This window comes from Rousettus aegyptiacus, unplaced genomic scaffold (assembly GCF_014176215.1).
Source record: "Rousettus aegyptiacus isolate mRouAeg1 unplaced genomic scaffold, mRouAeg1.p scaffold_m13_p_16, whole genome shotgun sequence".
Classification (NCBI taxonomy): Eukaryota; Metazoa; Chordata; class Mammalia; order Chiroptera; family Pteropodidae; genus Rousettus; species Rousettus aegyptiacus.
Genome location: NW_023416291.1, coordinates 42,231,841 through 42,253,417, shown reverse-complemented (window position 1 = coordinate 42,253,417; position 21,577 = coordinate 42,231,841). Strand labels below are relative to the sequence as shown.

The window sequence follows — 21,577 nt, the reverse complement described above, 5'->3', positions numbered from 1 at the left end:
CCCTTCCTGTTCTTTAGCAGTTGGGCTGGGCCAGGCAGTTGAAGACAGGGTGCTATTGTGAAGGTTCCCCAGAGCCTGAGAAATCCCAGAGCACCGTCTGGCCCTTTGCCCATGGGGTTTTCATTCCCCATTAGCATAGCATGGATTGGAGTTGAGAAGAGGCCCAGCCAGTGAGACCTGGCCATAGCTTGGCCAGGGAATATATGGGGGTTCCTCCCAGCCTAGCACTGCACCGTAGGAAGGCCTTGAGTAGGGGTCTCCAGGCAGGACCCAACCTTCCCTCAGGACATACCTGTGTTTCCCTCCTCCCCGGCAGTTGGCTGCTACAGGCCCCAAACCCAGCCAGCCCCAGCCAGTGATGGCTGCACCCAGGCTGCCCCAGCTGCCCTGGGCCCCACCTCTGTGATAGACACACCTCCCTGGGTCTTGTGCCTTTGGGGGACAGCTGTGTGCTAAGATTACACATGCCTCCTGGAGGATAGGAGGTGGGTGGGTGGCCCAAGCTAAGGTGTACGCTCTGAGCAGCTCCCCACGTCTCCAGAGCCAGTGCCTCACATTTGTGCAGAAACACTTGGGCATCCAGCTGCAGCCATGCTTGGAGTATCATGGCCTGGGACTCTGATGAGCCCACAACCTACTTGTCTGCTCCCGCACGTGCACCAAGTGGGTTCTGGTCAACCTCTGCTCGTGGGCTCTGAGGGCTTGAGTTGGATTTGGTGTCCCGGGATGAATGGGGACGTGTTGGTGAACCCATAACAATCTGAGACTGATAAATGTTGCCAAGAGGAACCCAAACCTGTGGTGCAGGTGGCCTGGGCAGGGTCTCAGTGGGACCTCCAGGGAGTTGGGAGGGTCTCAGCAGCAGAGTCCCGGCTGGGTGACATGCCACCATCTCTGCTCCATGGTGCTGTACCCAGGCAGGATGAAGGTGATATGTGCCAGGGTCCCAAGCACACCTTGACCTGGGCCACCTACGTACTTCCAGAGGTTACAGCAATGGGGACGCTGCGCTTCAGTCCCAGGCACCCCACCATCCAGGTCAGGGTTATCCCTCTGAATTCTGGCTGGGAGACTGGCCAGAGTCAGCTCGTGGACTTTACCCCCAAGGTAGAGGGAGAGTTGGAAGAGGAGGCCTCTAGATGCTGTGTGTGTGTGTGCGCGCGCGTGCATGCACACAGGTGCCTCCCCACCACAGTATAAAGCCAAGCCCCTAGAAAGAGCTGGGCCAGACATTCCTGGCCCTGCCGGTGGCAGGAAGGGCTTCCTTGAGGAGGGGACGTTAGGATCTACTTTAAAGGGTGAGGAAAAACAAGGGGGTCCATCTTGTATACAGGAAAGAGACCTGTGGACTGTCGGCACTGCCAGCATTGGGAAGGTCAAGAAACCAGGCTGGAGCTTCAGGTCAGCCCAGAGGAACCTGAATTTCACCCCCAGGGCAACAGGCACCTGGGGAAGGTGGCTGTCAGGTCGGTGGCCAGATCATGTCACCCAGGCTGAGATAGGACCCACCTGGCATAGGGCCAAGGGGCTACATGGAGAAGGCACGAGGTTTCTATCTTATTCCAACCCTAAACTGTGTCCCACAACCCCTCCAGGCAGGAATCACCCTTTCCAGTAGCCGCGAGAACTACATGGGCAAAAACACATAGCTGGTTTGTGGGCGTGACAAAGACAGCTGCCTCCTAATTCTCCACCCTGCAGCCCCTTTATAGGTCCAGCCTCCACTTTACATCTCCCTCTGGACTTAGCCCAGCCTCCAGACTGTTCAGAACCCTCTCCCGGCTCCCCGCCTCCCAGCCACAGGGCTGACCGATTCTTGCCAGGAACACTACCAAACTCACCAAACTCTTCACACTCTTCCGGCCCCACCCACGCGAGCAGGGGTCCCGCCTCAGCCGCCCACAATATGTCCAGGTTGCATGACAGGATCTCAGAGCACAGAATCACTGAGTCCTTCAAGGAGCCGCAACCCAGGGCCATGGCCGCCTGCGCTGAGATGGCCCCCAGGCTCAAAGCTTCACACTTGAACACGAGTTTAAATGTGTGGCCCCTGCGTGAAAACGCAAATCCAAGTGCTCTGAAGGTAACTGCACCCAAGCAGTGAGTTTCCTCCTTCAGCATGCAAGGGCCATGCCTACTTGATCCTGGGGGAAGAGAAAACAGGAATGTGGGTGGGAGTCGAGGCTGGGACACCGGTGCCTTAGGATGAAGAAAGCAGAAGAGCAGAACGAGGAGAATGAATTCCCTCAGAATGAAGTTGCCACTGGGGAAGCATCTGGAAGCATCCGAGGCGGCGTGTTCTGTATTATAGAGTCCATTGAAGGGGTCGAGGGATAGGGACCGCTTTGAGGGGGAGGGGCTCCACAGGAGTGCACAGGGCAGCCAAGGCAGTGGCGACAGGACCAGGGCACAGAGGGAGTTGACCTTTGCTCGGGGCGGGGCCAGGTCGTCCCTCCCGCCCAGACACACTGCAGCGGAGGAGCCGAGCATTCTGGAGGTCGCCGGGGTCCGTGCCAGTGTCCGAGTGCTGCAGCTATGGACACCCCACTGCTGGCGGGCAAGATCGCGGCTTTGTCGCTTGGCGCGCTCCCAGTGTTCTATGCGCTCCACCACGTCGCGGCGCTCTCGCAGTGCGTGCAAGGGGGCTGGGGGACGGCGGGGCGGGACTGGGGTGTGAGATGGGGGCCGGAGAGACGTTGCGTGCGCACGGCGGGCCCGGCTCCGGCAGAGCTTGGAGCCCCAGCAACATCAGCATGGCAGGACGCGGATGGGTCAGAACCCGCCAACCGGAAGTCCTTAACCCACCGGCTAGGAGGCTTTGTGCTGGGGGTGGGGGTGCCCCTGGGACGTTTGAGGCCTGGGGAGAAGGGTTGTTGAGAAGCAGAACCTCTCAAAGGGCAGAGTTTTGGAGCGTTTCTGGGGTTTTTCCAGGAATATTCCCAGCACAGGCTCCAAAGTATCGTCCCAGATAAGGCCTTGATGACCAGGCTTTTGCCCCACACATGTTCTGCTGCACCGTCCCTACCAGCCAGTTCCTCCAGCTCCTGTCTCAGGCCTGGGACTTTCTTTTGTTCAGGACTTGCTCACTCTGACCCTAGTTTCAGTTTCCCCTACATATCTTGACCTCCCTATTCCTGTCTCCTAATCTTAGACCCCACCCCTGTGGACCCAGCTACTGGTACCTGGCATCATCAGGCCCCTCGCACTCGCGAACTCAGCTCAACCCAAGACATGGGGTGGAGGGAGTCTTGACTATGGGTTTGGCTCCTTGGGTACAGATTTCTGGTTCCATACCCTTGGACCCTGAGTGCTCCAGGTTGCCTCAGGTTCCTTGCTTAGTATTGAGCATAATCCTAGATCTTATCTCATAGTTCATTTAAGGATTACAAATTGTGTGCAAAGACTCTAGTGTGGCCCCATCTGATTACTATAATTGTCATTGTTGGTCAGATGGGGCCGGAAATGGGGATCCTAGGGATCAGAGGGTTTTCAGAGGTGGTAGGGTCTGGAGAGAGTAGGCAGGGAGAATGTGTGACCTTGGATAGGTCTGCCTTCTCTGTGCCTTGGTTTGCCAAGTGTTGAGGGGTTGCCCAAAGATCTGGTTTCTACTGTCTATGCAACAGCTTGACCTGTCTTATCAGGTTGATGGGGACAGATCAGGGTAATGATAGGGAGGAGTAAATGGAGGCATTTGGACTTTAGCCAGAAGTCGGGAGCTTCACATAATGAGGTGTACAGAGCTGAGCACTAGAGACTCTCTGGCAGGTGTGGGCGCTGGGTCTGGCCACAGAGGGGTTCAACAATGTCTAATGAATGATTAAGCAAATTGAGTCAAACACATATCAGCAAGTGATGGAATAAATCATAACAGTCGGAAGGGGCTTCTGTACCTGGCCCAAGTTGGGCAATGATTCTTTCTGAGGAGTCAGAGAAGGCTTCCTGGAGGATGAGCAGTGTAGATGGGTCATGAAGGATGAATGGAAGTTTGCCAAGTGGAAATGAGACTTCTGAAAGCAGTTTCCAGGAGGAGAAAACAGCCAGGGAAAGAGCCTAGTGATGGAAAAGGGCAGTTTCATAGAATAGCATTCTTGAATAAACAGATGCTTCAGCCTCATCCCCTGGAGCCTCCCAGAGTCTGCTCTTGCCCTCACTAGAATGCAGTGGGGCCTCAGCAATGGGCCTGGTCTCCCTGACTTGGTTTTTCTCTTCACAGTCCCCTGGGGGTGGCCTTGATGAGCGCCCTGATCCTGGGTCTGTTCTTTGTGTCCATCTATACCTTGTCCCGTGGGGAGATCTACTACGACCCACTCTATGCTGGTGAGTCAGTGAGAGGGAAGAGAACTGTGAGGAAGGGCTTCTCCATCACACTGGGGCCCTTGAAGGGCCTCCTCCAACGGACTGGAGGGAGTTCGAAGGGCTCCCATTGGACTGAAGAACTTCAGAGAGACTGGAGAACCCCCACTGACTGGGGAAACCTCAGAGGCCCTCTCCCTTCGTACTTGAGGCTGAGAGGAGGAACAGTGTCTTTCCATCACTCTGGGGTCTCCTGAAGGTAGGGACAGTACCTCTCTCAGTCTGGGACCCCTAAAGGCAAAGACTGTGTCTCCCCTTGAGGAAGGGCTGTGACCTGTAGAGTGGGGACTGGGAGCAGCTAGGTGCAGACTCCTTGCCTGGATCTGGGTCCTTGACACAGCCTCAGGCCCCACCCACACCCAGGCCTGCCCTGCCCACTTTCCCTACAGTGTTTGCAGTCTTTGCCTTCACCTCGGTGGTGGATCTCCTTATTGCTCTCCAGGAAGATGGCTACATGATGGGCTTCATGGAGTTCTACACCAAGGAGGTATGTAGGGGTTGGCCTGGGATGGCCCCTGCCTGGCTGTGCATCTGAGCCCTACACCTACCCTCACAGGGCGGGCCATACCTGCGCACTGCTCATGGAATCTTCATCTGCTACTGGGACGGCACTGTTCACTACCTCCTCTACTTGGCCATGGCTGCTGCCATTCGCAGAAGGTGCATGGGTGGCACATGAACCCTGGGAAACAGGTGGGGTCTCAGGCCGGGGGAACCAGAAGTGTGTCTAGGAGAAATCAGGAGGTTTCTCTAGGGCTCCAACCAGGGCTGGTCAGGAGAAGCTTCCAGGAAATGTCACAAGTAACAGTGGTGGTCAGGACTCTTCTCTTGTACTGAGCAGCCACTCTGTCCTTCGTAGAGGGTCTGACTGTTTATTCCCTCATTCAACTTGTTGTTTCTTTTATCTTGGGCGAAACTGGGAGGGACCCAGAGCTGGGGAGCCCAGGGTCCACCCTGGGCTCTGACGGGGGTTCTGAGACTGGGGACAGATATCTATTGGCCACCCCTCCATCTGCAACCCAGGAAGAGGTACCGAAACCTTGGACTGTACTGGCTGGGGTCCTTTGTCATGAGCATCCTGGTGTTCCTCCCAGGAAACATCCTTGGTAAGGACTTGGTTTTGAGGAATCCTACCTCCCCGGGCTGGTTACTGCCCTGTGCCTGGAAGCCCCTGCTGGGTCCTCTATCTGCTCCCCAATGTCTGTGAAAGCTTTCCCCATACACAGCTTAAGCCAGCAGCCTGCTCACCTCTCCCCTTTTCCTCTTGGAAGGGTGTATCGAAGGGGAGCCTAAAAATAACTGAAGTATAGGAGCTGTGTCCAAAAGGTAAACTGAGGCAGGCCAGGTTGAGGAGCATGAACATCACCTTATGGTCATCGGGGAACCAGAGGTGTCAGAGCTTGAGCAAGGAAGGCATTTGTGAATCGTGACATCTATCCAGGAACTCTGGCATGGCTCAGCTAATAGGATCAGCCAGGCCTGGGAAATCCTCGCTGAGTGACACCCATCTCTCCTACCATGACAGGGAAATACAGCTCAGAGATCAAGCCCACCTTCTTCCTTGCCATTCCATACGTGCTGGTGCCATGCTGGGCTGGCCTGAAGGTCTTCAACCAGTCACGGGCACCAACCTACTGTACCCCCATCATGGTAGGTTCCTTGCCCTCGGGCAAGCCCGTGCCCACCTACTCGAATGTTCCCAATTTGAGTTTTTTCTGGTAGAAAACATTGTCTTCTTGGAAGGATCTCCTTGGTCATTAGGAAAGAAGGGATGAGCTTTTATGGAGTGCCTGTTGGATACCAGACTTTCCATGCTGTCTCTCTCTCATGAGGTAGGTGCAGGAGGAGCAAAGAAAGGGACTACTGCAGCGTCCAGCTGACCTGGCCCTTGTCATTTACCTCATCCTTGCCGGGTTCTTCACCCTCTTCCGGGGCCTTGTGAGTTTGGCCAGCCTACTCCTCTCCTCACTCTAGCCGCCGTCCCCAGCCCTCCCTTCCCACAATGTTTCTTTACTTAGTGCAAAAAGGCCACTGCTCTCCAATCTGATCATCCGCAGTTCTTCTATAAGTCTGACTTGAGTGTTTCATCCCAAAGCCCTATTCCCTAAAGCCTAGTCCCCAGTTCCAATATGTGGATTCTTAGCCAGAGGAGAGAACCAAGGCTTGGGGAGGTCAGAGTGAGGGGTTTGGGTTCTGCCTGGGAGAATGGGGAAGGCTTCCTGGGGGAGGGATGTTTGAGGTGGGTCGTTGGTTTGTCTCTTGGCCCCAGGTAGTGCTTGACTGTCCCACAGATGCCTGCTTTGTCTATACCTATCAGTATGAGCCATATCTGCGGGACCCTGTGGCCTACCCAAAGGTGCAGGTAAGACAGTGGGTGACAAGAGAGGACCATGGTTCTGCCATCCATAGGGATCCACTGGGCCTATTTGAAGCAGGTGCCAGAAACACAAAGTCAACTGGTAGAAGCACAGATGGAATTATCGTCCTACTAAAAATGTATAGACATAGCTTCAAGTATGACTGGATCCAAGAGCTCAAGGATAGCTCTGTCTCTGGGCTCTGCTTTCTTTGTATGGGCTCCATTCTCAGGTGGTCCCTTTGTGGGATGGCAGAGACAGTCTTGGGCAGCTCTAGGCTTCTTTTCATCTTACTTAGCCACCTCAGAGGAATGTGAGCCCTTATTTCTCCAGAGCTTAAGCATGAGTCTCAGGCAGGCTCTGACTGGCCAAGTGTGAATCACATGCCCATTGCGTAGCTCTGGTCATTGTGCCAGTGGGTAGGCTCAGTGTGTGCATGTGTGTATGTGGTGAGGGGATACAAAAGAGAATAGAGGTGCAGATTGCATAGGGTGGGATGTGCAAAGAGCCTCCATCCTGGGTGGGGTCTGAAGCTGAAAAGATCTTCCCTGGGCCTCCCACCCAAGGGGTCTCAGAAGACCTATCAGGCAGCTGCTCATCCCGTTGGCTGTGTGTCCCTCAGATGCTGATGTACATGTTCTATGCACTGCCCTTCTACGGCCTGGCTGCCTATGCCCTCATCTTCCCTGGCTGTTCCTGGCTGCCGGACTGGGCCTTGGTGTTTGCTGGAGCCATAGGCCAGGTGAGGTTGGGGGGAGGCAGGTGCATAAGGAAGTAAGTTTAAGCCTACCCATCAATTGCTTTTGTGCTTGCCCTGGGCAGGGTGATGCTGGGCCCCTGAGAGGCCCCAGCTCCAGCTCAGTGCCCCTGGATTCCCTAGCCTGGGGGAAAAAGAGCCAGACACAGATACTTCCATGGGGTCAGAACTGAAGAGAGGGAGGGAAAGAGGCTGAGAGAGATTTCAGAGGGGACAGATTTCTTAGAAAAGGAGGCATAAGAACTGGACTTCAATGTATGGGAATGAGCTTTCCAGGCAGGGAAGGGCATTCCAAGAATGAGACCAGCATAAAGGCACAGAGGGAGACAGTGATTTAGCAGAGCCATAATAAGGGTAAAAGCAGAGGCAAGAGAAATTAGCAGCTAGATGCTGAGGGCTTTGAACATGAGCTTGGGGGCTTGTGCGGAGAAAGAAGGGAAGTCATGGGAGGTATCTGAGCTATGGGGACCCAGTCAGAGCTAGGGGCCTGTTTCTGGATTCCTAATGGGATATGATAAAGGCTGGACCCAGGTCAGGGCAGTAGGGACCAGGAGGACATCTATGGGGTAGAATCAACAGGATTTATGTCGAGGGCAGCTGCCTGGGGTGGGAAAGAGCTGGACCCAGGTCAAAGAGATGAGGTGCAGGGCCCAGCAGACAGAGTGAAGATGGTTCTGATTAGGTAGCTGGGAAGAGGTTCACAGACAGATGTACAAGGACAGACAGGACGTGTGAGGACAGGAATATTTAGAGACAGAGGGACTGGAAAGGGGAGACAGGTAGGTCAGCAGAGCCAGTGAGATGGAGACGAGGACCTTCCGGGCTCCCCAGGATGAGATGTTGGGGATACTGAGACTGGTTCTCTCCTGGCCCCTGACACCCATCCTCCCTGTGTGGCCACCAGGCACAATTCTCACACATGGGTGCCTCCATGCACCTGCGCACACCCTTCACCTACCGTGTGCCCGAAGATACCTGGGCCTGCTTCTTCTTGTGCAACCTGATGTATGCGCTGGGCCCCCACCTGTTGGCCTATCGCTGCCTGTTGTGGCCCGCCTTCTTCCTACATCTACCCCCTGGCTCCCAGGCCCCCCACAAAAAGCAGCACTGATGGGACCACGGGACTCCCCAGGACTCTGTTTACACAGCCAGCCGGCGCTGTCCCCAGAAGGGTAGGTTGGGTCTTTAAAGGCAGGAGTTTTGTCCCTGGTGTCTTTAGTCCTGACTGTGGCGGTTTCAAGGCAGCTGGTGGGATGGAAGACCCAAGGGCCAGGTGTTCTGACAGAGAGGGCTACAGCCACACTCAGCTGTCACCGCTCCCCTACCGCCACATTCTTCTACTCTCCCAGAATTTACCCATTACTCCCACGGACCCTTTTAGTAAAAGCTGTTTTGTTGCCTAAAATGTTGCTGCCTGAGTGTTTCATCGGGCGGGGGTGAGGGACTCTCTTCTCAGACCCCGCAAAAGCCCACTCATTGGTGCCAGTATGACGGTCAGGAGGTCAGGAGCTGGAGATGCCGGATAGCAGAATTCTGCCTCTGGTGGGTGTGTACAGTTCCATCTTCCAGGTCGGGAAAACTGAGGCTCAGAGAACCAGAACCTGCCTGAAGTCACAATCAGAAGAGTTTTAAAGTTCTGTTTCTGCCAATAAATCATAATAATTAATAGTGTGGCACAATTTATTAAGCACCTACTGTTTACCACGCTAAAGGCTAACCTCACATGCTATATGCTGGATCTTACCCCATATTCCAGATGGGGAAACAGCCTGCAGGAGGTAGAAGTCTTGATCTGAGGTCACACCTCCTAGGTACAGATGAGCTAGGAACCCAGCCCCAGCCAGTTCAACCACAGAGCCTATAACCCTGCCTCTGCTGTCCGTTTGGCTCATATTTTGGGGAGGCAGCCGAGGGGTTGAAGGAAGGGTTCATTGTTTTCTGGTTTGATTATTGAACCTGGATGAAGGGCCAGGTTCACGGGTAATGGGCCAGAGGGGAATCAGAGGCTTGACTAGACTCTCCTGCTCCCTATTCCTACCAACACTTATTAGCCACCTATCGATTGTATGTCTAGCCATTGGATCTTCACCAAAGAATTAGCACTCCATTTCCCAGAAGGTGGAAACTGAGGCTCAGAGACCAAGCTCTCTCCCAAGGTTCCACAGCTGGCAAGGGGCAGAGTTGGATTTGTATCTGTTGCTGCATGATCGGATAACTGTTTGTGGGTTCCGCGCCCCACAAATGAGCACCTTTTCAGTGCCAGAGTCCAGGACCACGCGATGGTCACCCGGTGGTAAACGGGGAAAACAGACCTGCAGGCCAAGCCCCTTTCCCAGGTTACTCAGTCCCCTGACTACGCAGGGCATCTGAGCTGGAAGACTCCATCAAGCCCCTCCTCCATTTTAAAGATGCTTAAACTGAGCCCCAGAAATGTTCCTCCATGGGCTCACAGTCAGCCAGTAGGGACAGTGACTTGGTCCTGCACTGACTGTCCAGCGTGTTCCTACTTCCCCCCGCAGCGGGGTTTCTCTCCGCGAAGCGCCCGCGCCTCCGCGTTCCCTTTAACGCACCCCCCACCGCCCCCCATCTCGTTTGCTTCCCTCCTCCCCTTGCAGGCAGACGCCGGGATTGCGCTGCCCGCAGGGACCTGCCCAGTCCTTCCCCGGGTGTGCCAGGAGCGCAGTCCCGGCGCGTAGGGGCCACTCGGCCGGGTCCGTACGGGCAGGATGGTGAGTGGGGCCACAGAGTGGGTCTCGATAAGTCTCTCTCCGGGATTCTGTCTCTGTCTGTCTCTAGGTCCCTCCGTGTTTCTCTCCTGTCTCTATCCCTCTCCGTCTTTCCCTACTTTTCTCTCCCTCTTTTTTTCCTGGTCCCTTTTCTCTCCCTCTCTGAGCCTCTCTACCTCCCCCTGCCCCCACGTCTCCCTCTTCTCTGTGTCTCTTTCCCTCTTGCTCTCTCTCCTCTCTCCTTTTCGGTCTGTCTCTCCCACTGCATCTTTCTTTCTCTGTCTTTCCTTCCTTTTCTGTCTTTCTCCCTCTCGCACTCTTTCCCCTGTCTCCATCTCTCCCTGCTTTTCTCTCTGTCTCTGTCTCTCTTTTCTCTCCCTCTCTCTGTCTTTCCCTCTCTCTACACTTCCCCCCTTCCCCGGCCCGGTTTGCTGCAGTCTCCTGGCGCACCGATAACCTTGCTGCTGCCGCTCCTCCAGCTCCTCCCCCCTCCCGGCATCTCTGGCCTGGGCCAGAGCGAAGGGGGCAGGGCTCCAAACCTCTAGTGTTGGGGTTAGGGGCTCAGGTGGGTTGCTGCTCAGGACTAAGGGAAAGCGAGTCCAGAGGCGGGGACTCTGTGCAGGAGCGAGGGTGTGCAGTCCCAGGAGAGGAAAGTCGGGATAGGGGTCTGCCAGTCTTCTTGGGGGAGCCCTCTGGGACCCTGGCCGGGGAGGAGGCCTGGGTACTTGAGAAATCCTCGTTGCGGAGAAGGAAGGCCAAGGGGCTAGTCCTCCGAAAGGCAAAGGCCAAGAGGTTGGACTGAGCGCCTGGTGCCCCCAGGTGCGGGCTGGAGCAGCCCTCGGTCCCGGCGCGCTCTGGGCCGCGGCCTGGGGAGTCCTGCTGCTCGCAACCCCCGCCGGGGCGCAGCGTGGCCGGAAGAAGGTCGTGCACGTGCTAGGTGAGTCAGGAGCTGTGGCCAAGGGTGATGCTGGGGGTGCATGGAGGTGGGGGAAGGGGAGGGCGTTGGGCATTACTGACGGCCACAGTCTCCCCCTCTCCGAGTCCCTTTACTCATCCGATATACTGACCCCCACCCAAGTTTTCTAACCCTACATCCCCTTCCCAGGGTCCCCCTCCTAGGCTCCCTACCCTGCCCCTAGGACCTCTTCTGAACCCTCCTTGGTTGCCCACAGAGGGCGAGTCGGGCTCAGTGGTGGTGCAGACGGCCCCGGGGCAGGTGGTCAGCCACCGGGGTGGCACCATCGTCTTGCCCTGCCGTTACCACTACGAGGCAGCTGCCCACAGCCACGAAGGTGTCCGCCTCAAGTGGACCAAGGTAGTGGACCCACTGGCCTTTACCGATGTCTTCGTGGCACTGGGCCCCCAGCATCGGGCGTTTGGCAGTTACCGCGGGCGGGCTGAGCTGCAGGGTGATGGTCCTGGGGACGCCTCCTTGGTTCTACGAAACGTCACGCTGCAGGACTATGGACGCTATGAGTGCGAGGTCACCAATGAGCTGGAGGATGACACTGGCATGGTCAAGCTGGACCTGGAAGGTAACCAGCCTGTGGGCAGGATGACACATGGTTTCTAAGGGAAGAGGGGAAGTATTGCAAGAGACAGAAACCAAATCATTGGCCTAAAGGAATTTAGAGGCTTGGTGAGGTAGGTTCTGATTCAGGTTGATTTTTGCTACCCAGGGATATTACAATGTCTAGAAGATGATCGCTGGTGGCATCTAGTGGTTAGAGGCCAGGGATGCCGTGAAATATACCATGAAGCACAGGACAGTTTCCTACAGCAAAGAATGGTCCAGTCCAAAATGTCAATAGTGAGGATGTTGGGAAACCCTGGTGTAGGATTCAGGCACAGTGAGAAACTCACTCCCTGTCAGGAATCCGCGCCCCCGCCCTTGCTCCAGTTCCCTGTGTGGGCTTTCCGCTGGCAAGTTTCCCCTGATGGAACCAAAAATTTGTGCCAAGCTTCCCCCTTCCCAGCTTAACAACTGATTTCCTAGGAGTGCTAGCTAGAGTCCCAGAGTTGTCTCTCATTGGTCTAGCTTTGAGTCACGTGCCTATCTGTGAGTCAATCACTGTGGCGGGAGACAGGTTGCTCTGATTGGCTGACTGTGGAGCTGGGAGGTGGGGTTTCTATCTGAAGAATTTTGTCCCACCTGGGTTTTCTTGTTTAATTGTTTAGAAGATGTTAGGAGAGATTTTAGGGCTGAACTTCCCAGCCATAGCAAATAACAATAATAGCGGCAGCTCTCCTTTCCTGGGCATTTTCTGTGTGCCATGTGTTTGGTTGAAGAGCTCTCTGGAGTCTCTCACTTAATTTTCCCAAAAACCCTCCTGCGATGCAACCGGCTTAGGGAGGGTAGAGCCTTGCCCAGAGCACATAGTGAGTTAGCAGCACCAGGACTTGAACGGTCTGTCAGACTCCAGGTTTTCTCCTGGGCCCATTTTTGCCCCCTTCCTGCATCTGCTGAGAGTATTGAACTCACCCCCGAAGGTCTGTCCTTCAAACACAGAACACTTGTGAACCGAGTTGTCTTTCTAATGAGGGATGAGTTATAAGAGCTGACATGGAATGGAAACCAACGGGTACAGCCCTAGACAATGCTGGGGATCAAAGGGAGCTTTGCCCAGAATCAACCTTTCAGAGGGTCCCAGTGTAGGGGAACCAGCACTGGACATAGACAATTCCAGTTTTGTGGACTCAAGGGTTGACCAGAAGGAAGGTCCTAGTACTAGGAGAATGTCAGAAATACATAGGACTGAATGGAAGAGGGTTGTGGGAGTTGGGTTTTGAAGGAGGAATAGGAGTTCAACAGGTCGACCATCTCCAACAGTGGAAAGCGGATGGACACAATTAAGTATGTTAAGAAGGACGGTCAAGTGAACCAAGCTTAAGGCAAAGGGAGCCATGAGAGGTGTGAGATGGAAAAAGATATGGTCAGGTCTGAGGCCAGAGTGAGGGATGGACTGGAAGATCTATGTTGAACAGACACAGCGCTCCAGATGTCAGGTGGGTGGAGGCTGATTGGGAGCGGGGACTAAACCCTTGTGTCTTCCTAGGTGTAGTGTTTCCTTACCACCCTCGTGGAGGCCGCTATAAGCTGACCTTCACAGAAGCGCAGCGCGCGTGCGCTGAGCAGGATGGCATCCTGGCGTCAGCCGAGCAGCTGCACGCGGCCTGGCGCGACGGCCTGGACTGGTGCAACGCGGGCTGGCTGCGTGACGGCTCGGTACAGTACCCGGTGAGCCATCCCCGGGAGCCCTGCGGCGGGGCCGGTAGCACCGGGGTAGGCGAAGGTGCCAACGGCGGCGTGCGCAACTATGGCTACCGCCATAACGCGGAGGAACGCTACGACGCCTTCTGCTTCACCTCCAACCTCCCAGGTGTGTAGGCCCCTGGTTAGAAGCCCCCTGAGTCCCGACAGGTCTCTTCTGGGTATACCTCCCTCTCAGTCTCTCCCACTCCACCCCACAGTTCCCTTTCCCCTGGCCCTTCCTCTTCAAACTGGCCCTCGGGGGCCAGACAAGGAGATCCCTTCCCCGGGACTGTCACAGCACGCAAATCAACCATGCCTAGGCAGAGGCTGGGGTCCAAGCTGCAGAGAACGAGGTGCTCTTGAATCTTGAGGCTGGGGTCCTGGGCTGTAGGCAGGCGAGGAAGTGTCCAGAATCTCGAGGAGGCCCGGTCCAGGGAGTGTCCCTGACTTGTCCCCCCACCCCCCGCAGGGCGTGTGTTCTTCCTGAAGCCGCTGAGGCCCTTGCCCTTCTCTGGAGCAGCGCGCGCCTGCGCAGCGCGCGGCGCGGCCGTGGCCAAGGTGGGGCAGCTGTTCGCCGCCTGGAAGCTGCAGCTGCTGGACCGCTGCACGGCAGGCTGGCTGGCCGACGGGAGTGCGCGCTACCCCATCGTGAATCCGCGCGCGCGTTGCGGCGGGCGCCGGCCGGGCGTGCGCAGCCTCGGCTTTCCGGACGCTGCCCGTCGCCTTTTCGGCGTCTACTGCTACCGCGCGCCCGGCGCGCCCGACCCCGCACCCGGCGGCTGGGGCTGGGGCTGGGCGGGAGGTGGTGGCTGGGCCGGAGGCGCTCGTGACCCCGCCACCTGGATCCCGCTGCGTGTCTAGGCCCGGGGCACCGACCGCTGGAGCGTTTAGCGGCTGGCTGAGTGCCCGGCGGTCCCCTGGAGACGGACCACGCCCCCTGTGGCCTCCTGCAGTCTTTTTACACCGACCACGCCCCCTGAGGCCCCCAAAAACTGGCCAGTCCCGGGAGACAAATTCCCTGGAGTTCCCTGGACACCAACTAAGCCCCACCTCTCTTGGACAGTGGATTTCCCTTCCTTCCCGGACTTTTTCCAGGGGATGGGGCACACCCTTGAGGACCCCTGGCGGCTAGCAGACCCAGAGGTCTCTGGAAGGCTGGCTATATCTCCAGAGGTCACCTGGAAATGGACAGAACCACCCCCGCGGTCGCCTGGAGGCTGGACCCCAGGGATTATCTGGAGACTGGCCACTCTCTGTATCTATCTCTCTGGAGACCGAAGACTTAACAGTCACCTGGACACTGAACCTCCCTTTCATCACCCGTAGAAATAGAAAATGCAGAGTTCCACGGGTAACCATGCCCCGTGGGGACAGGGAGACTGTGGCACCAGTCCTCTCCCCAACGGTGACCTGGAGATTGAGTACTCCCATTCTACCCCCTTATGCCCCGAGTCCCCTGAAGTTTCTGTAGTAACAGGCTAAATCCCCAGGTCACTGTCAAGAACATCCCCACTTCTCCAGTTTCAGGGGAAACAACCCTTTGTCTGTCACTGCTAAAACAGATTGACAGACGCCTGCTGGCTTGCATGACTGGCAGCCGTGCCCCCACCCTCCAGTATCTCCCTAGAGGGAGCAAGTCTGCCCCCACCTGACAGCCTTTTTCCTGGCTGTCACCAAAGAGACCATTCCTCCGGTCCCAGGGACCCATAAGATCCATGTCACTTGCTATGGAGGCAAGCTGCCCCACTTCCCATTGTCACCAAGGTGACCAGCCCAGCTTCTACCTGTCACTTAGAGTCACACAGCTCTTTCCTCATCAGTCACACCCATGGAGATAGTGCCTCCCTCCTCTAGCTGTAACCATGGATACCACTGGCTCCCACCCTAGAGCCCAACAACAACACTTCAGCCGTCCCCACCCTGACCAACCATGGAGACCACGCTCCCCACAACTGTCCAGAGAGAACCAACATTAGGTTCTCCAGCTCTCACCATGGAAACCAGCTGTTCTTTCCCCAGGCCCGCCCCAGCTTCTTCCCACCCTCCAAGCTCCACCCCTAGGCAGCTTGGACCTCCCACAGCTGTTGCCATGGAGACCAAACTGAAGAGTCTGAGGTAACAGAACACCTATTCCCCTAGGCTTTCCCTTGCCAAGCTGTCATCACAGAGACTGTTAACGTCATCCCTATTACAACCAATGCCCCAGCTCTCAGGAACTTCTCACTGCTCAACAGGGCTTAATGGCTGCCCTTACACCAGGTTGGCTCAGCCTCAGGCAGCAGCCCAGACAAGGCTGGATTTATGGAGCTGCTGAACACCCTCCATTCGCACGCTATTTCCCAGACAGCAGCTGTGCACGAGACACCATTGCAACACCCAGGTATTTCCATTGCCACTGAACAGATGAACAGAGGCACTAGTGTGCTTTGGCTTTTTGAGCTGTGCAAGCACTGGGCTCCCCTTTTCTCTCTGAGATCCCTATTCTCACTGAGTTCCTCTCTCCTTCCCTAATGCACCCCACCACCGCCACCACCACCATTTCCCTTCTTAGAGATTCAAGAGAGATGGAATGTTCTTAAATCTCAAAATCCAGTCTGAGTTCCAAGTTTTAAGGGAAGATTCTTGTTAGGAAGTTGGGACCCAGCCATACTCTCCAGTGTTGAGAGCCACCCAGCCCTGGGAAATCCCAGTTCCAAGCTAACTTGGAGTAGTGCTGAGGTCCCTCCTGGAACCCTCTTTACTGCCCCCTCCACCTGGAGAAAACTCATTGGTGGGTTTGGGAATGAGGTTGGTTTCAGTTCGAATCCTACCTGTGCCCAAGGGACAAAACCTCTGAGCCTGTTTCCTCCTCTGTACCAGGGCTGTTCTGAGGTCCCAGTGAGTACAAAGCATACAGCAGGGGCTCAATAAAAATTGTTTTTTTTATCGATGAGAAAAAGCAACTGGTGAAGAATTACTTCAAATGCATTTTAGTAATGTCTCCCAGCTGGGGAGACTTGGTGATGATTCAGCTGAGAGAATCTCCCCTCATTCCTCAGAACCACACCCCACTCCTCATTCTCATCTCTCCCCATCCTCCCCCTACTCTCTTCTTTGAGCCAAGCTCTCAAGTACAAATTGTTTCTCTAAAGACGGAGTCCAGCTCCTTGATTGGACTGCCTGGGGATCCAGCGGGGCCTTAGCTTCCTCTAATGGGGCAATATGAGGGGCATGTCTCCAGGGAAGAGCACATGGGATTTCTTTCATCCTGCCTTTTCCCTGCTGGCATCTTTTCTCCCTTCCACAGTTTCAGTCCCCTGGTTTCCCTGTGAATATGTAAATTTTCCTTCTCTAATCAATGAGAGTTGGAGGGGCTGACTCCACCCACAGTGAGTGCTGTGGCCCATCTCTCTGGGCAATCCTGATTGATCCAGAGATAGAGGTGGACACATGCAACCCAATGATTTTGGTAGACGACTAGATGAGGGAAACTGCTTTCTGATGGAGTTGCCGCGCTGTTCGTTGGAGTAGTTATTTCCACAGTCCACCAAGAGAGCTAAAGGATAGCAACCTGGATAGAACTCTGCCTGAAGCCAGGTATTCAGAAAAACCTCTCTCACTCCCTCCTGTCCCTCTTCCACCCAGTTCATTTCCCAGAGACATCTGAAATTTCTTATGTGTCCTTACAGAGATGTTTTATGTTCATTCAAGCAAACATGCATATATATTTCTTTCCCCACTTTTACATAAATGATAGTGGACAACGTTTACTTTCTTATATTGTAAAGTTTATGTAACATAAAATTCACCAGGAATTCAAGTCAGTGACGTTTAGCACATTCACAGTGTTGTGCACTTCTTTCTAGTTCCAAGACATTTTCATTACCCCAAAAGAAAACCCTGACCCCATTAAGCAACTTCTCTTCATTCTTTCCTCTCCCTACTTGGGAAATACTAATCTTCTTTCTGTCTCTGTGGATTTGCCTATTATTGATATTTATATAAATGGAATCATACAATATATGTCCTTTTGTGTCACTCAGCACAATGTTTTTGAGGTTCAGTGAGTGTCGGCGCATCATTCCTTTTTATGGCTGAACAATATTCTATGGTATAGATATGCCATATTTTGTTTATTCACTTATCAGTTGGTGGAAATTTGGGCTTTCCCCCTTTTTGGCAATTGTGAATAATGCTGCTGTGGACATTCATGTACCAAATGTACTTTAAAAGTATCTCTTCTTTTGCTTAATAATACATCTTTGAGATAGTTTCCATCACCATATAAAGATCCCACTCCAAACACATTCTTTTGAAGGTTGGCAGAATTTTCATTGTCTGGATGCGCCATAATTTCTGTAGCCCATCTCTAATGATGGATATTTAAATCATTTCCCATATTTCGCTGTTAGTAATAAGTACCCACATCATCTTATACAAGTGCAAGTATAACTGGAGTGTGCTATCAGACGATTGATCAGGGGGTCAAAACTTGCCATTTTGATAGTGATCTCCACCTTCTTGTAGGTGGGGCCAATTTTTATCCCACCAGACATAGATGTGCTCACTGTTTCCACACATCCTCACCACTATTGTGTTGTCACTTTTATTTGAGCCAACATGATAGGTGAAAATGGCATCTCACTGTGATTGTCACTTGCAACTCTCTTGTTATGTGTGAAGCTGAATATCCTCCATTTTGACCTTAGGTACAGGTGGTTGGGTAAATCGTAAACCATTCTTACTTCATGTATATTGTCATCTTTAATCTATGCAAGGCTTCCTCTCTTGTAAGATTTGTTTATTCTCTCTTTTTAAAAATATGCCCTTTATTGTGGTATTTGTGAAAATGTATATTACTTCATTTAGCATATGTTGTAGTTTAAGAACCATCTGTACTTCCTCTTCTGCGAACATTTTATTCAAATCCTTTGCACATTTGGCTATTAGATTATTAGTCTTTTTTCCTATTGATTTGTAGGAGCTCTTTATATATTAAAGCAACAAGTGGTATATCTCTGTTTGAAAATTGTTTCTAAATTTGGCATTTGCCTGTTGACCTTGCTTATGGTGTTCGTTGCCACTATCAAGTTCAGAATAAAGCCCTCAGCTCAGATGGCCCTGAGTATTCCTTCCTCTCCTTCTCTGCCCTCATCCCCCTCCACTCTCTACCTTTATCACTCTGCTCCAGCCAGTGGTCTCTTTGCTCTTTCTCAAATGAGCCATGTTCCCTTCTGCAAGAGGATTTTTGCCTTCATTCTTTGCTCTGCTTGGAACTCTCTGCCTTTGTTCTTCTCCTTGTCTAGTTAACATAACTCCTCATTTCGATCTCATCCATCTCCCCTAAGAAACCTTCCCTTACTACCTCCAAAGACTATATCTGTCCTCTTCACCACTATCTCCCCAGCATCCAGTACAGTGCACAGTTCATTATGGCTGTTTAGTAAGGACTTGCTGAGTGAATGAATGAAGGAAGGTGTCAGGAGGTGACAGGCATGTTGAACTGTTAAAAAATTTTTATTAAAATGTCCAAGAAGTACATTAATGTCCACAGTGTCAGATACCACAGACCCACAGAACACTGCAGCTCACAGCAAAACCAATTGAACCCGAAGCTGTTCACACGCACACACTCACATGCATGCCACACATGTGGCACACGCAAACACACACACACATCCTAAAGGGAAAGACCAAAAGACAAACCACCCACTTTAGAAAAGACCAGAGCCCGCCCCACCATAGAGCTGGAGTGGGGGCAGGGCAAGGGGCTGAGGGGGCCAAGAGCAGGGAGCATAAACTAAGATCCCCCAAAAAGTGGCATCTCCAGTGCCCCCAACAAAGGAAAATTCTTTTGTGACATGGATAACTGAAGATATTATTATTATATTTCTTAAACCAAGAATTATCAAAGCAAGAGGGCAAACCTATATGCCTAGGCTTTCTCAATGATAACCATAACATGAAACAGAGGATAATGTCGATAGCAGAGAAGACTGAAGACCATGGTCAAGGATGAGGGTCCAGTTTGCACTTCCCAAACTTTTCCTAAATCTGCCTGTGTGTGAGAGAGGCAGGGCAATTATGTTTCAATGCCTTCCCCAAAGTAGAGAGCAGTGTGTGGAGTCAGATGGAGGCAGGACCAAAACCTTACTTCTGTCTCGGCTGTGACTTCATGCCAGTGCCTTTCTCTTGTCTGAGCCTCAGTTTTATCACGTGTAAAGTGGGAACATAATGGTTCCTAAGTCACTGGTCTGTGGAGAAGATTCACAGGGTTAGCGTGTAAGTTCTTAGCATGTTACTCCAAAGTTGTCAACTATAATTATTCTTAGGAGAAATATACGGTCAGTCAACACATTTCTTTTTCTCTTGAACCCTTGGATGGACCATATCTTTGCTTTTTTTCTTTCTTGCAGAGTTCCATTCTCCACTGTGGTTTTTGACACTAATCCACAGATTTTACCCAGACTGGAGGGACTGAGAGAAGATGAAACATGGAGAAAAAGCTGTGGATCTTTCCTCCCAGAGACCAGGGAGCTGGATCTTGGCCTTCAGCTTAGAAAGTCTTCTTAAAGATTGCAGATTTGAGGGAGGAAGGCCAGGTGAGTTCTTTCCCACTTAAAATTAAAAAAAAAAAACTATGAGAGAAAAATATGTGTGTGTCACTTTCAACACTATCCATCTCTTTACAGGATGATGGCAGGTAGATGTCACTACTTCAGTCGTGAAGCATTTCTAGTCTCCCAGGCAGTGGATGGAGACAGGGATGGGAACAGGGGATGTAGGGGTGGGACCCAGAGCAGGGCACTACCAATGTCTGCTTGAGGGGTGGGTATGGCCATTGAGCTAGAAAGCTTGGCACCTCCTTGGTCCAGGAATGAGGCTCTTTATCTCCCTGAGAGATGGAGGGGGAAGAAATCTGGGCTTGTGGAGCCCTAAATATCCTCTCATCTGTGTGTGTGCGTGCGTGCGTGCATGTGTGTGTGTGTGTGTGTGTGTGTGTGTGTGTGTTTCACCACACATGCAGAACCATCAGATCTCAGGACTGGGACTATACCTGAGAGGGTAAGCAATACACCTTCCCTCTATGGCCCATATATTGCTCTGACTATTCTGACACCTAACTCTGAGGGCATGGAAGGAGGTTGTTCTAAAAACATTCCTAAAATTCAGTACATAGAGTTTAACACTGTTTATCCACCAAGACCAAAGAGTAAACTTGGGCTGAAGTCCAAGGTAAAGGAAGAGCAGTCATCAAGTTCAGGCAATGTGCTTCCACGTAGTTTTCTACTCTCAAAGCCAATGACCTTCACTAAAGGCTTCAGACTGCATTTAGGACATCTGACAGTTTATGAAGCCTGAATCTCTGGTGTGAAAGGCGATTCCTTAGTGCGAATGCAAACAGACACTCTTGCGCCTTCATCAAATCCTTATTTCAACAACTGGCAATCAGCCTTGCTAACAAAAGACTAAACCAGTGTAGCAAAGAGTGATCTTTGTGGATTGTGCTTCCCTCCACTGGGAGATGCTCCCAGAGTCCAGCCTGACTAAATCTGGATTTTCAGACACATGGCTACACCTGCCAAGAGGACCTGTGTATGTAAGAAAGAGGAGAGAGGAGCTTTTTACAAAGGATTATGTAGGGGGGAGTTTGGGGCTCAGGGGTGTCTAGACCCTCTTGGTTCTTCTCTCTGGGCTCTGTCTCCCCAAGCGAAGGCTCCAGGAGGAGATGTGGGAAAGGGGTTGTGCTTTCTTTTGCCTGGTTCTTCAGCAGAAATTCCCTTCTTCCTTTTCCCAGTCCTCTGCTGGGTGTTTCTTGTGTTTTCTGCGCTCCTTGCGTGATTTGTGGTGGCGGCGCTGGTGGTGGTGTTGGTGGTGATGATGATGTCGCCGCATCCGATGGGACCGTCTGGCTGCAAGGAAGTGAAGGAGGACAGGGAAGTGGCAAAAGGTGTTGAGAGGCAGGTGGCTTGATGCAGTGGGCCTCTTTGGGAGGGAAGGGAAATGGAGGAAACACCAGGTAGGCTGATAAGTTCTCACTTACCTGCAAGGCTGTATTATCAGGCAAACATTCAGCCACATCAATGTGTATAGTTATAAGATATTTTAAATAGAGACAACAAATAGCTGGAAATTTGTGTTGGGGTGTCTA

General features: G+C 52.9%; 3 protein-coding genes across 6 annotated transcripts in view; 2 read left to right on the top strand and 1 right to left on the bottom strand.

Annotated features, from left to right (window-relative positions):
- Positions 1-1,182: 1,182 nt before the first annotated feature.
- On the top strand, positions 1,183-9,869 carry TM6SF2 (transmembrane 6 superfamily member 2). 2 transcript variants are annotated; one of them, XM_016132458.2, is made up of 10 exons: positions 1,183-2,630; positions 4,214-4,317; positions 4,743-4,840; positions 4,910-5,013; positions 5,377-5,459; positions 5,879-6,003; positions 6,190-6,291; positions 6,623-6,715; positions 7,333-7,452; positions 8,372-9,867. In XM_016132458.2, exons 1-10 carry the CDS (start codon positions 2,536-2,538, stop codon positions 8,576-8,578), a joined length of 1,131 nt encoding a protein of 376 aa, XP_015987944.2. In that variant the 5' UTR covers positions 1,183-2,535; the 3' UTR covers positions 8,579-9,867. The 2 variants fall into 2 exon arrangements, with proteins under 2 accessions (XP_015987944.2, XP_015987945.1); XM_016132459.2 differs by lacking the exon at positions 4,214-4,317 and having other exon boundaries at positions 8,372-9,869.
- Positions 9,870-10,095: 226 nt separating this feature from the next.
- Positions 10,096-18,194, top strand: HAPLN4 (hyaluronan and proteoglycan link protein 4). Its single transcript, XM_016132321.2, has 5 exons — positions 10,096-10,196; positions 11,013-11,130; positions 11,366-11,728; positions 13,250-13,573; positions 13,916-18,194. The coding sequence occupies exons 1-5, from the start codon at positions 10,194-10,196 to the stop codon at positions 14,305-14,307; spliced, it is 1,200 nt and encodes a 399-aa protein (XP_015987807.1). The 5' UTR covers positions 10,096-10,193; the 3' UTR covers positions 14,308-18,194.
- A 729-nt stretch (positions 18,195-18,923) lies between these two features.
- Positions 18,924-21,577, bottom strand: part of NCAN (neurocan) — a 28,420-nt gene continuing 25,766 nt past the window's right edge. For all 3 annotated transcript variants that reach the window (XM_036233927.1, XM_016132416.2, XM_036233928.1), the window contains exon 15: positions 18,924-21,338. In XM_036233927.1, coding sequence (XP_036089820.1) covers positions 21,193-21,338 — 146 coding nt within the window. In that variant the 3' untranslated portion in view covers positions 18,924-21,192. The remainder of the gene's footprint in view (positions 21,339-21,577) is intronic.